Below are 12984 nucleotides of genomic sequence, written 5' to 3' on the forward strand. Positions count from 1 at the left end.
ATCCAAAGAAACATGTGGGAAAAAACATCTAAAAATACTGATGCAGCAAACTTTTGCAAAACACAAAATATGATGTCACTGCCAAAACGTTGGCCACGACTGTACATGTTTGGCTGTGTATTTAGAAAAAAACACAAAGTAATACACATATATTAAAATTAACCGCTTTAATGGGATCATTGATCAAATTTAATTAGTTAAAAACAATATGGATCAATGCGTTTTGCCTTGATAATTATTTTGAAATACGTTAGCAAATACTTTAACACACCGTCACAAGTTCATGAATGTTTTCTGTCGTGTTGTTTCTAAAGCTGCAGAATCGCGCGCCAGCTGTGGAGGCGTGGCTTCGGCGGTCGGTGTTGGAGGGAAGTTCAGTGATTGGTTTGAAATCTTACAGACTCTAAACCAATGAGCGACTCGCACGCTCTTTTAAATACAGTAGAGCGAGGCCCATGTATTCATTATTTCTACATTACTAGTGTAGAAGTTTTTACATCAAAAATGAGCGGAAGAGGCAAAACCGGTGGCAAAGCGAGAGCGAAGGCCAAGACTCGCTCCTCCAGAGCAGGGCTGCAGTTCCCCGTCGGTCGTGTTCACAGACTTCTCCGCAAAGGGAACTACGCAGAGCGCGTCGGTGCCGGAGCTCCCGTCTATCTGGCGGCTGTGCTCGAGTATCTGACCGCTGAGATCCCTGGAGTTGGCTGGAAACGCCGCAAGAGAAAACAAGAAGACCCGCATCAATTCCCGTCACCTGCAGCTGGCGGTTGCGCAACGATGGAGGAGCTCAACAAACTCCTGGGCCGAGTGACCATCGCGCTTCAGGGCGGCGTGCTGCCCATCATCCAGGCCGTGCTGCTGCCCCAGAAAACCGAGAAACCCGCCAAAGCCAAGTAAACAGATCCAAGCGTGTTTCTGAAACCCAAAGGCTCTTTTCAGAGCCACCCATTTTATCTCTTACAGAGCGATTTTCTGATTGTCCCCTACAATTTGCTGGTAACTGTTGTCCATAAATGAATGCAACTAAATATACACAACATCAACCATAAATGCTAACTTTTTTTTTATTTTTATTTTTTTAACGTTAAATCTTTTTTTTTATTACTGTTTTAAGTACAAACTGAAAACATTCGTAATGACCACTCTCTGGGGTGATTCAGAATGGTCTTTATTTGGTAAGCGTAAGCAAAAACGATTTGCTGTGGTTTCCAGTAGCTCTGGTTACATTTGTTCATACATGCATACACAACGACAGAAAGATGGGGGGGCTGCTGGGTCTGAGTACAAAGAGATGTCACCATGACCTGCTTGTTGAGGAAAAACAGGGTCCTATCTTGAATTTCGTGAGTAATGAGACATATCAAGTATTCATCACACATGAGGTATATATGGTATTAGAGACATGGGAAAACAATTGGCTAAAGAGTATAAATGTAGAGATGCGTGTTCACTTGTTTTTGTCACACACATGGCAGAGCTCACTGCTGTATTGTCTGATCTTGCAAGAATAAAAAAATAAAAAACTCTGTCTCTGACCGTGTTCTTGATTTAAGAAGAAAAATTATATTACAATATATTTACTTTTGTCTTTCTCTTTATTTATTCCCTCTCTTTCTAGCTTGTACTTATTTGAACAATGTCTAAAACTTAGTATTCCGGACACTTCCTGTGTCTGTTTGCCTCTTTAAGAAGAAACGCTTTATGTATCCCCCAACTGTAAATAGCTTTGGATAGAAGCGTCTGCAAAATGACTAAATGTAAATGTAGTGTACAGTATTTGTTTGATGCGTAAAGTAATAAACAGAACAAAGCATTTTGAGCGGGAGACACAAACAGTTCCCCGTTTGAAAACAGGAGATGCGCAGTCATTGGCTAGCAGTCCTGTGCACGCGTCACACATCAGCCAATCACAAGCTTCTGCACCCTGACGCCATCCTAAGACGCTTTAAAAGCAGCTGTATTGCACATATTATTACTTTTAACGCTCGTATCCTGAAGCAATTAGAACTGCAGCAAATGGCAAGAACCAAGCAGACCGCTCGTAAATCCACCGGTGGTAAAGCCCCGAGGAAGCAGCTCGCTACTAAAGCCGCCCGGAAGAGCGCCCCAGCCACCGGCGGGGTCAAGAAACCCCATCGTTACAGGCCCGGGACCGTGGCTCTCCGAGAGATCCGCCGCCATCAGAAGTCCACCGAGCTGCTGATCCGCAAACTGCCTTTCCAGCGTCTGGTGCGAGAGATCGCTCAGGATTTCAAGACGGACCTGCGCTTCCAGAGCTCCGCCGTCATGGCCCTGCAGGAGTCCAGCGAGGCTTATCTGGTCGGTCTGTTCGAGGACACCAACCTGTGCGCCATCCACGCCAAGAGAGTCACCATCATGCCCAAAGACATCCAGCTGGCGCGCCGCATCCGCGGAGAGCGCGCTTAAACCCGCCGCTGCATCAGCCGCATTAAACCCCAAAGGCTCTTTTAAGAGCCACTACATCACACTGATTGAGACCGTTTCCACTGGAACACCCAATATAAAACATATAATACTGACTGTACATATGGAAGTAATTATTCGGTCTAAATTTTACGCGTTTGAACAGTTTTAGTTTTCCATTACTACACAGAACACTCACACAGGCAAAACGTGACAGATGTGTTAACCCCGGTGTGTAATGGAGTAACCTTAGATCTGTAAACAAATAATGATATAAAGAAAATACCATACTTATATTCCTGTAATGTTTAATGTATAAGTAGAGATACGTTTGTTATAATAGTGGTTTCTTTATGGGGGTAATTGAGAACCAATGATTTAATTTTTAAAATGATATCAGTAGCTTTTACATGTAGATTGCTGTAGATTTTGATGGGCATTTTTCTGCAGTTCTAGACAAACATGATGATATGAAAGTCAAAGCGCCTGTGCAGGAAGAGGCAGAAAACCCAAAGGGCTCCACCTCAGAGCTAAATAACAACAAATATATAAATAACTACAAAATAATTACAACATACGTAAAAAAAAAAAAAAAAAAAAAAAAAAAAAAAAAACTAAAATGATATACTCCCAAAACAATGATATATGGTACATAATCAGAAATTAAAATGAATAGTATATATATATATATATATATATATATATATATATATATATACACAAAATACACTATAACAAGGCAGCATTAAATGGTCTTTTATAACTGTTAAAGAGGATTAGCATAACCAATTAGCAATTAGCATAAGCAATTAGACCATCATTTGCATTCTTAATCAATGAATTCAAATTTGGGTGAAAGAGAACTAAGGTTGTGTCGTCAGCAAACATTACTGGAGTAAGAATATTTGAAACATTTGACAAGACATTAACATAAATAAGAAATAGCAATGGTCCAAGTATGGAGCCCTGAGGAACACCACAGTGTAGACTTTGTTTGCTGGAATAACAACCTTTAAAACAAACAAACGTTCTTCTATTAAAAATGTATATATATATATATATATATATATATTTAGATTAGATTAGATTAGATTCAACTTTATTGTCATTATGCAGAGTACAAGTACAGAGCTAATGAAATGCAGTTAGCATCTAACCAGAAGTGCCAGAATATAGTTTTAGTGTTTTATATACATAAAAAGTGCAAAATAAGTGAAGCTATGTTTATAATGTACTGTGGGTTGGTGTTTCTATGTATAGTAATGTATATTTTATGTATATTATATACAGTACACGTAGCAAGGGCTTTTAAATAATATAATAAATAAAAAGAAAACAGATCGAATAGAAAAAGAATAGAGCAAGCTAGTGTTAGAGGTCTTTTTTTAGATAATTGTATAATAAAATAAAAAAAGCGGAAAATAGATAAAATATAAAAGATTAGAAAGGTAGTTAGAATTTTTTTATTATTTTTTTTTTAATAGAATTAGAATAGTGAGTGCAAAAGTTAGAGGGTCAAATAAAGATGGAAGAGATGTGTTTTAAGCCGATTCTTAAAGATGGCTAAGGACTCAGCTGCTCGGATTGAGTTGGGCAGGTCATTCACCAGGAGGGAACATTTAATTTAAAAGTCCTTAAAAGTGACTTTGTGCTTCTTTGGGATGAACAATCAAGCGATGTTCACTTGCAGAATGCAAGCTTCTAGAGGCACATAAGTCTGAAGTAATTAATTTAGGTAAAGGGGTGCAGAGCCAGTGCTGGTTTTCTATGCAAACATCAATGCCTTGAATTTTATGCGAGTAGCTATTGGTAGCCAGTGCAAACTGATAAACAGAGGTGTGACGTGTATTCTTTTTGGCTCATTTAAAATTAATCTTGCTGCCGCGTTCTGGATTAATTGTAAAGGTTTGATAGAACTGGCTGGAAGACCTGCCAAGATGAGCGTTGCAGTAGTCTAGCCTGGACAGAACAAGAGCTTGAACAAGGAGTTGTGCAGCATGTTCCAAAAGAAAGGGCCTGATCTTCTTAATGTTGAATAAAGCAAATCTGCAGGACTGGACAGTTTTTAGCAATGTGGTCTGAGAAAGTTAGCTGATCATCAATCTTAACTCCAAGGTTTCTGGCTGTTTTTGAAGGAGTTATGGTTGATGTGCCTAACTTGATGGTGAAATTGTGATGAAACGATGGGTTTGCTGGAACCACAAGCAGTTCTGTCTTGGCAAGGTTGAGTTGAAGGTGATGGTCCTTCATCCAGCAAGAAATGTCTGTTAGACAAGCTGAGATGCGAGCAGCTACCGATGGATCATCAGGATGGAATGAGAGGTAGAGTTGAGTGTCATCAGCATAGCAATGGTATGAAAAGCCATGTTTCTGAATGACAGAACCTAATGATGCAATGTAGACAGAGAAGAGAAGTGGTCCAAGAACTGAGCCCTGAGGCACACCAGTAGTTAGATGTTGCGACTTGGACAGCTCACCTCTCCAAGATACTTTGAAGGACCTATCTGAGAGGTAAGACTCAAACCACTGGAGTGCGGTTCTTGAGATGCCCTTTGTCAGTAGGGTTGACAGGAGGATCTGGTGGTTAACTGTGTCAAAAGCAGCGGACAGATCAAGCAAGATAAGGTATTGAAGATTTGGATTCGGCTCTTGCCAGTCTTAGGGCTTCAACAACTGAGAGCAAGGCAGTCTGAGTTGAATGTCCACTTCTGAAACCAGATTGGTTGCTGTCAAGGAGGTTGTTCTGTGTGAGAAAGGTAGAGACTTGGTTGAATACAGCTCGTTCAAGTGTTTTTGCAATGAAAGGAAGAAGGGAAACTGGTCTGTAGTTCTCTAAAAGAGATGGGCTGAGGGTGGGTTTCTTAAGTAGTGGATTATTGTTTGATTGAAAACCTTACACAAGTTCAGAATAACACTGCAGCATCATCTCAGCTGGACGGGGTTTGATCTGACAAACGCATGTAAACATGATGCAGATGATCTTATAAATGCTTTAAAACACGGATTTTAATATGAAACACAGGACAGACATCGTTAGATCAGGGTTTGGATTAAACATCATTGTTTCCTGCTCTAACGAGCGAAGAGGGGAGCGCCATGTGACGCGCGCTGGTTTCAGTCAGGTCCTGTAGGTAAATGTAAAAGGCCTCCCTGCACCTCTTCTCTTTTACTCATTTTCGTCGCTCGACTGAAACTAGGAACATATTCATCATGTCTGGAAGAGGCAAAGGCGGTAAAGGACTTGGGAAAGGAGGCGCTAAGCGTCATCGTAAAGTTCTGCGTGATAACATCCAGGGAATCACCAAACCCGCCATTCGTCGTCTCGCTCGCCGCGGCGGAGTTAAGCGCATCTCCGGTCTGATCTACGAGGAGACTCGCGGGGTGCTTAAGGTGTTCCTGGAGAACGTGATCCGCGACGCCGTCACCTACACCGAGCACGCCAAGAGAAAGACCGTCACCGCCATGGACGTTGTGTACGCGCTCAAACGACAGGGACGCACTTTGTACGGTTTCGGAGGTTAAACACCGTAAACAACAAACAAAACGGCTCTTTTAAGAGCCACCCACACTGTCACATAAAGAGTTGAAGTTGAAATGGTTTTAGTGTTTTAAGTGGAAAGTTAACAATAAAACGTCCGTGAATGGACTTGCTAAAAAAACATGTAACTAGTTCAGTTCGTGTGTGTTGCTTTGAGATGATCGATATTGCTTGTATTTTGAACCTAAAACTTGATCTTACAATTAGAGCTCGTATAATTATTAATGTTATTAGAGGCGTATACAATCTGAATATTGTTTACTGGCTTATGGGACGTTTCTATTTCGTTTAGAGATGTTTTATTTGAATAGAATTCAACTGACTCACAGAACCAAAAGACACCTTTTAGATGTAAAGTTACTTAAAAGCAAAAGTGTATTCGGCAGGACAACAGAGAAACATGAAGTGTCTAATCGTTAATGCTTGTCTTTTTTTTCTTTTTTCTATTTATGTGTTTGTTATTATGTTTTGAGGTTTTAAGCTTTTATGTTGATCCTGTGTGATATTTAACACGCATTTCATTGTATAGAATAAATTATCAAAAAGAGCGGGAATTTAAAGAAAGGAAACTGAGTCGGTGGGGGGTGTCGGTCAAACATGGAGCTGTGGGCGGAGTTATAATCTAGCCGCACGTGATTGGCCCTCGTTCCAGCCGTTATTCTTCGAGTTGTCCAATTAAACACGAGTTTATGGGTTCAGTCTGTGAAAACACACAATCAGAAGATTCCACATCTCTGTGTAAATTAGCATAGATCAGTGAATAAATATCTCTGTCCCGCTCATTCTAATCAATCATTGTTTCTTGAGGTTTTGATCTCCAGCAACATCATGCCTGAACCAGCGAAGTCCGCGCCGAAGAAAGGCTCCAAGAAGGCCGTCACTAAGACTGCTTCGAAAGGAGGAAAGAAGCGCAGAAAGTCCAGGAAGGAGAGCTACGCCATCTACGTGTACAAAGTGCTGAAGCAGGTTCATCCTGACACCGGGATTTCTTCGAAGGCGATGGGGATCATGAACTCTTTCGTCAACGACATCTTCGAGCGCATCGCCGGTGAAGCGTCTCGTCTCGCTCACTACAACAAGCGCTCCACCATCACTTCCCGAGAGATCCAGACCGCCGTGCGTCTGCTGCTGCCCGGGGAGCTGGCCAAACACGCCGTGTCTGAGGGCACCAAGGCCGTCACCAAGTATACCAGCTCCAAGTAGAGCTCCGCTGCAGCTCTCACACACAAAGGCTCTTTTAAGAGCCACCCAACTTCTCCTTAAAAGAGCTTCTGATGTTTGTAGTTGTTGCGACTGTTTTGAATAAATTAGAGCTTTTCTTTCCAGTTAGGTGTGTTGAAGTGGCTCGTTTCTCGAGACTTTGAGTAATTACATACTGGAGACTTTTGCTGATCGACGCAGAAAATAATTCTCAGGAGAGTGTTTGATTCGTTAATACATAGAAACTAAATGAATGATTGAATCAAGTAAGCAAATGAGTTATTTGAAGTTAAGTTCAGTTTTTTGTAATGTTTTATGATTATCCTGCAAACGCCGTTTGGTCAGCGTGACATTACTTTATGGCAAAGTCGTGGTAATTATTGTGTGCATAATTATTAGGCAGGTTTATTTTGTAGATAAAACTCATTAAATAATGATTAGCAGCAGTTCTGAGTCAAGTATTATGTTTGCAATACAAAAGAACCATAATCAGTCATTTATCAGAAGTGTGAATGGCTCATAGTCTGATGATTTTTTTTGTTGTTTTTGTTTTTTTTTTTTTTTTGTTTGAAAAAGAGTATGGGGTTGAATATAATTTACAGAGTTGTTTCTTTATTTTTTGTTTTTTTTTTTTTTTTGTTTGTTTTTGTAAATTATTGCACCTTTTTATATTTTATGTGGTGCCATGACTTTATTTTGATAAAAACAAAGGTTAATTATTTTATGTTCTTTTGGCATTTCATTTGTTGCACAGCTTTTAAGTTCGCTTACAGAAAAAATGACAGCAGTGTGGTGTAAAAACACGTATTTGCTACTCGCCCCTGAACACAGACATCACCGGGGACTGGAGCACCTTCACTGTCTCGTCCTTGAGACAAAGTGCCCTTTTTTTCTTGTTGTTTTTTTTTTTTTTTTTTTTTTTTTTTTTTTATTTATTGAGGAGAGGCTTACAGTGCATTCAGGCTAACATTTATTTTTACCTTACACGTGTTCCCTGGGAATCAAACCCACAACCTTTGCGCCGCTAACACAATGCTCTACCACTGAGCCACAGGAACACTTTACGTGTGTGTGTGTGTGTGTGTGTGGTAAAGGAATATATGTACATACAGTGGGGAAAATATTTATTTGATCCCCTGCTGATTTTGTACGTTTGCACACTTACAAAGAATTGAAGAATTTTTTATGGTAGGTTTATTTTAACAAATAGAGACGGAATATCAACCAAAAATCCAGAAAAAAAAAAAAAACATTATAAAGGTTAGAAACTGATTTGTATTTCAGTGAGTGAAATAAGTATTTGATCCCCTACCAACCCGCAATAATTCTGGCTCCCACAGATCGGTTATGTGTCCATGTGAACCGGATTAGTTCTGTCACTTTAAGAAGTTAATGTCAGCTGGTTAGGTGTATAAGACACCTGTCCACACAATCTGTGTCTCCCATTCCATCCTCTCCACCCCCAGCGAGAACAAAGAGCTGTCGAAGGATGTCAGAGACAACACTAGATCTGCACAAGGCTGGAATGAGCTACAAGACCATCAGCTAGAAGCTTGGTGAGAAGGAGACGACTGCTGCTGTGATTGTTCGGTAATGGAGAAATACAAAACAACCATCAGTCGGCTTCGGTCTGGAGCTCCGTGCAAGATCTCGTCTCATGAGTAAAAGATGGCCATGAGTAGTGATGGCGAGATAAAGGTTCATGAAGCATTGAAGCTTTTCAGCCAAGAGTTTCACAAAAGGGTTCATTTCTCACAATATCACCTGGTGACCAAACAAGCAGATCCATTACAGAGGACCTGATGTGGATATGAGACACTGTATTTTGCGCCAGTTAAGGCTTAGAAATAACATTGAAGAAGAAAAAAAAAAAAAACATTTCCACATAGACTATTTATATGAATATAATGTGTATTTTCTAGTGGCATATAATGATTGTATAACATATAACTGTGTAATAAACGTATTGGCTTGAAATGAATGGGGCTATCAGTTTTGAGTAAATCAAGTCTCTGCTCATAATTGGCAGGAGGTTTAACAGGGCAGAGGACTGTGAATGCACAAGAACCAGTCTGGCCAAGCCAGGCTTCAGACGTCATCAGGGATATCATTGCTCTAAAGCCTCGATACGCTTTACTGAAAGCTGCTGGGATTTCCCCACACGCTCCAAAGCCTCGGCACGCAGCGAAACATCACCAGATGAGGGATCAGCACAGAACTACACGGAGGAGCTCGTCAATGATCTCAAGGCAGTTGGGACCACAGTCACCAATGTGGAGGGAGGTCAAACTGAAGATGGGTCTTCCAGCAGGACAATGACCTGAAACATACCTCCAAGACAACGAAGCAGTGTCTCAAGAAGAAGCACATGAAGGTCATGGAGGGGCCGAGCCAGTCTCCAGACCTCAGTCCTGTAGAACATCTGTGGAGGGAGCTGAAACGCTGAGTTGCCAAACGACAGCCAAGAAACCTTAAGGATTTAGAGAGGATCTGTAAAGAGGAGTGGATCACAATCCCTCCTGAGATGTGTGCAAACCTGCTGACCATCTACAAGAAACATCTGACCTCTGTGCTGGCCAACAAGGGTGTCTGCACCAAGAACTAAATCATGTTCTGCTTGGGGATCAAATACTTATTTCACTCACTGAAATGCAAATCAATTTCAAACCTTTATATAATGTGTTTTTTCTAGATTTTTTTTTTGGCTGGTATTCTGTCTCTATACATTAAAATAAACCTACCATAAAAATGACAGACCCTTCATTTCTTTGTAAGCGGGCAAACTTACAAAAACAGCAGAGCATCAAATAAATATTCTCCCACTGTATGTGCACGTGTGTGTTTCTGTTTGCACACATAAACAAATCTAAACATGAGGTCAGGAAGACTGTGTCTCGGCGGCGCAGCAGTTTGTCTCGCTGTGGAGGAGAGTGCTGATGAACAGCAGAAGAAGCTCCGGGGAGCTCAAGCTTATCTAAGACTCAGACCGGAGTGTGTTCTTTCACTGCATGATTCAGTTCATTAAAATGTATTTAGAATGATCACAGAATTCAAGATATGGGGCAGAAATGTAAATATTTATATCATTCATAGAGACTGATGGTTTTTCCACCAAAAATCAGCATGATTACAAATGTGATATTGATTTCATACAGCAGTTCAATAAACAAGAATTGAATATTAAGACACTTATGTTTTAGACACAACTGTTTTTGCTCTATTTTGCCAACAAAAATAATAATTTGATTATTTGAGTATCTTGGCGATGTTACTGTGTTAATGAATGAATTTAAATTTTTCGGTTCAGTCACAATGACTCACCTACTGGCAGTTTTAATTCCACATATATACCGGTACATATATATATATATATATAATGTCAAATATCAGAATTCAACGTTTTATGTTAAAAATATCAAAACAGTATTAATGCATTTGTAACTGCAGATTAACCCTCTATGATACGGAGTTGCCATATGGCAACAATTAATTTCTACTCATTTCCTTATTATTCTGAAAAAAAAATTAAATAAAAATAAAAACTACAATATATTGCATTATGGGAATGAAAAGGTTAGGCCTTAAGGTAGCCAATGATGTGCTGTTTTTAAGTCACATGACAACTGAATGTCCCTCCTGCTGAAGTGCTCCAGAAATTGCTCTATTAACCTAATTTCTACACATCTTTGGTGAGTAAATTAGATATTTTCATACACAAATCAATTTTGTCTAACATAGTTTTACTGAAAATTAAGAAAATGTCTTAAGAAAATATCAAGGTTGCCATATGGCAACTCTGTACCACAGTGGAATTGCAGTAATGTATTTCCCCATTAGGAATTTTTATAGATAGTAGCATCAATAAAATGATCACAGTTAATTATTGATTTGAAGTGTTTATTGTATTATAGATGTATTCATGTATAAATAACGAAATGATGTCTTCTTTTCAGAAAATGAATGCAGCAATATTTTTTTAAAAAAAGGGCAATAGGAAGAGTGCAGAGTTGGCCTGTCATGGAGAAGAAACTCAGCTGTCCACAGTAGCCCAAATATCATCTAATTATCGTTATCCATAAAATCCCAGAAAAATATATTGAGATATGTTTTTGTCAATATCACACACTGCTAATAGGCTATAATTAAGTTTAAGTGCCCTCAGAAGCTCTGCACCTTCTCTCACTCTTGCATCGGATTTATTCCACGTCATAACTTGTGCTTTGTTGCAAAGATTTTAATTCTTAATTTTAATTATTTTTAAGATTTTAATTTGGTCAGCTGTTTCGAACTGCCGGAACGAACTCAAAACCAGCTTGGTCTCGGCCTGAATTTGTTTGAAATGACGTCATATCAGTTCGTTCTTCGACTCTGTTTGAAGTATATCGGGGCTTTAAAGCAATACTAGAACTTGTAAAGTTGAGACCATTGGGCAGAGAGGAACACTCTTTGGGTCAGCAGGGTCAGACGAGAAGAGGAGGAGGAGAAAAGAGAGACGTTAACTATAAAAGAATTAAGTGTGAATCCATCAGGAACCATCTAGTCTCCAGACCTGGCTCGAGTAAACAAATCCTCAAAGATGAGCCTCACAAGCTGAAGTGTTGTGAAATGACTGATTTTCTGTAGGCTTTGAGGGCAGATAATAAGTAAACTGGCATCCACTCTTTGGAGAGTTGATCTTCCAGAATCTGGCAGTAATTTTGGGAATTCATTTTTAGTTTGAGGATAGGAGCAGGACTAAAAATGAACTCCCAGAATTCTTTGTGTAAAACTTCTTTCAGTGCTGTATCTCTGCAGGAAGGTTTCTTGGAGCGTCTTGGAGACGTTGTCACAGTTCTCCTGGATTGAGTCGGTCTCAGTCTCCTGATGTAATCCCAGACAGACTGATGATGCTGAGATCAGGACTCTGTGGGAGACGCATCAGGACAGAGTCAGAGACACCTCAAATTTTGTTTTATTTTTTTTTTTATTTTTTTTTATTTTTTATTATTTTTTATTTTTTTTATTATTTTTTTTTTATTATTTTTATTTTTTTTAGTGAAATAAATGTAATATATTTTTGTTCTATAATATATTTTTTTCTTTTTTCTTTTATATTTTGAGAGTTTTTCATGCTACTATTTAATATTTTTGCAATGATTATGATATATCTTTATTGTTGATAATATTTTTTTTTTTTTCTTTTATTTTAATTATATGGTGGTATTTTTTGTTGTTTAGTGGAGGTGGTTTATTATAATATTTATGAAGGCATATTAGTGCCATCTGGTGGGAGTAAAGAATATATATATATATCTGCAGTTCCGTGGTTTAGCCACTAGTTGAAAGCTGACCTGGTGAGGTTTTTTTCCTCGTATTTCTATGGTTTGAGCTGAATGTAAGGTCATAAAACTGTTTCAGTAATTCTGTGTTTTGTGCAGGCGCTGCAGGGCCACATTTGTCCAGTTTTCCAGCCAAAAAAATGTAATTCATTTCTGCAGTTAGAGCATTGATTTGCATTTCTTATACAGACAGTAGCATGACTGTAAGTAAGTGTTTCTTTGTTAGAAAAATTACAGAAAGAATGGACTTGACGATTAGGTTTTAATCATTATCGAGTCCATCATCTCTTGATGGAAAGTGTGTGTCTTTTGCAATGCTATTATGATGGCTGCACTGATTGTTTTTCTTTTATTTATTTATTTATTTATTTATTTATTTATTTATTTATTTATTATTTTTATTTATTTATTTTGATTGAAATCTCAGCCTTGTTGAAATATTACAATTTAAAATAACAGTTTTAAAATAAACATTTTCGTGGAAACCGTGATGCATTTTATTTT

The 12984-nt window shown here is 38.8% G+C and overlaps 2 protein-coding genes and 1 pseudogene across 2 annotated transcripts; all 3 read left to right on the top strand.

Annotated features, from left to right (window-relative positions):
• Positions 1–453: 453 nt before the first annotated feature.
• Positions 454–945, top strand: LOC122145710 (annotated as a pseudogene).
• A 1059-nt stretch (positions 946–2004) lies between these two features.
• Positions 2005–5998, top strand: LOC122145717 (histone H3-like). Its single transcript, XM_042761259.1, has 2 exons — positions 2005–2345; positions 5622–5998. The coding sequence occupies exons 1-2, from the start codon at positions 2017–2019 to the stop codon at positions 5944–5946; spliced, it is 654 nt and encodes a 217-aa protein (XP_042617193.1). The 5' UTR covers positions 2005–2016; the 3' UTR covers positions 5947–5998.
• A 751-nt stretch (positions 5999–6749) lies between these two features.
• LOC122145715 (histone H2B-like) lies at positions 6750–7291 on the top strand. Its single transcript, XM_042761255.1, has one exon. The coding sequence runs from the start codon at positions 6791–6793 to the stop codon at positions 7163–7165; it is 375 nt and encodes a 124-aa protein (XP_042617189.1). The 5' UTR covers positions 6750–6790; the 3' UTR covers positions 7166–7291.
• Positions 7292–12984: the final 5693 nt, after the last annotated feature.

Source organism: Cyprinus carpio, chromosome A7, assembly GCF_018340385.1.
Source record: "Cyprinus carpio isolate SPL01 chromosome A7, ASM1834038v1, whole genome shotgun sequence".
Taxonomy (NCBI): Eukaryota; Metazoa; Chordata; class Actinopteri; order Cypriniformes; family Cyprinidae; genus Cyprinus; species Cyprinus carpio.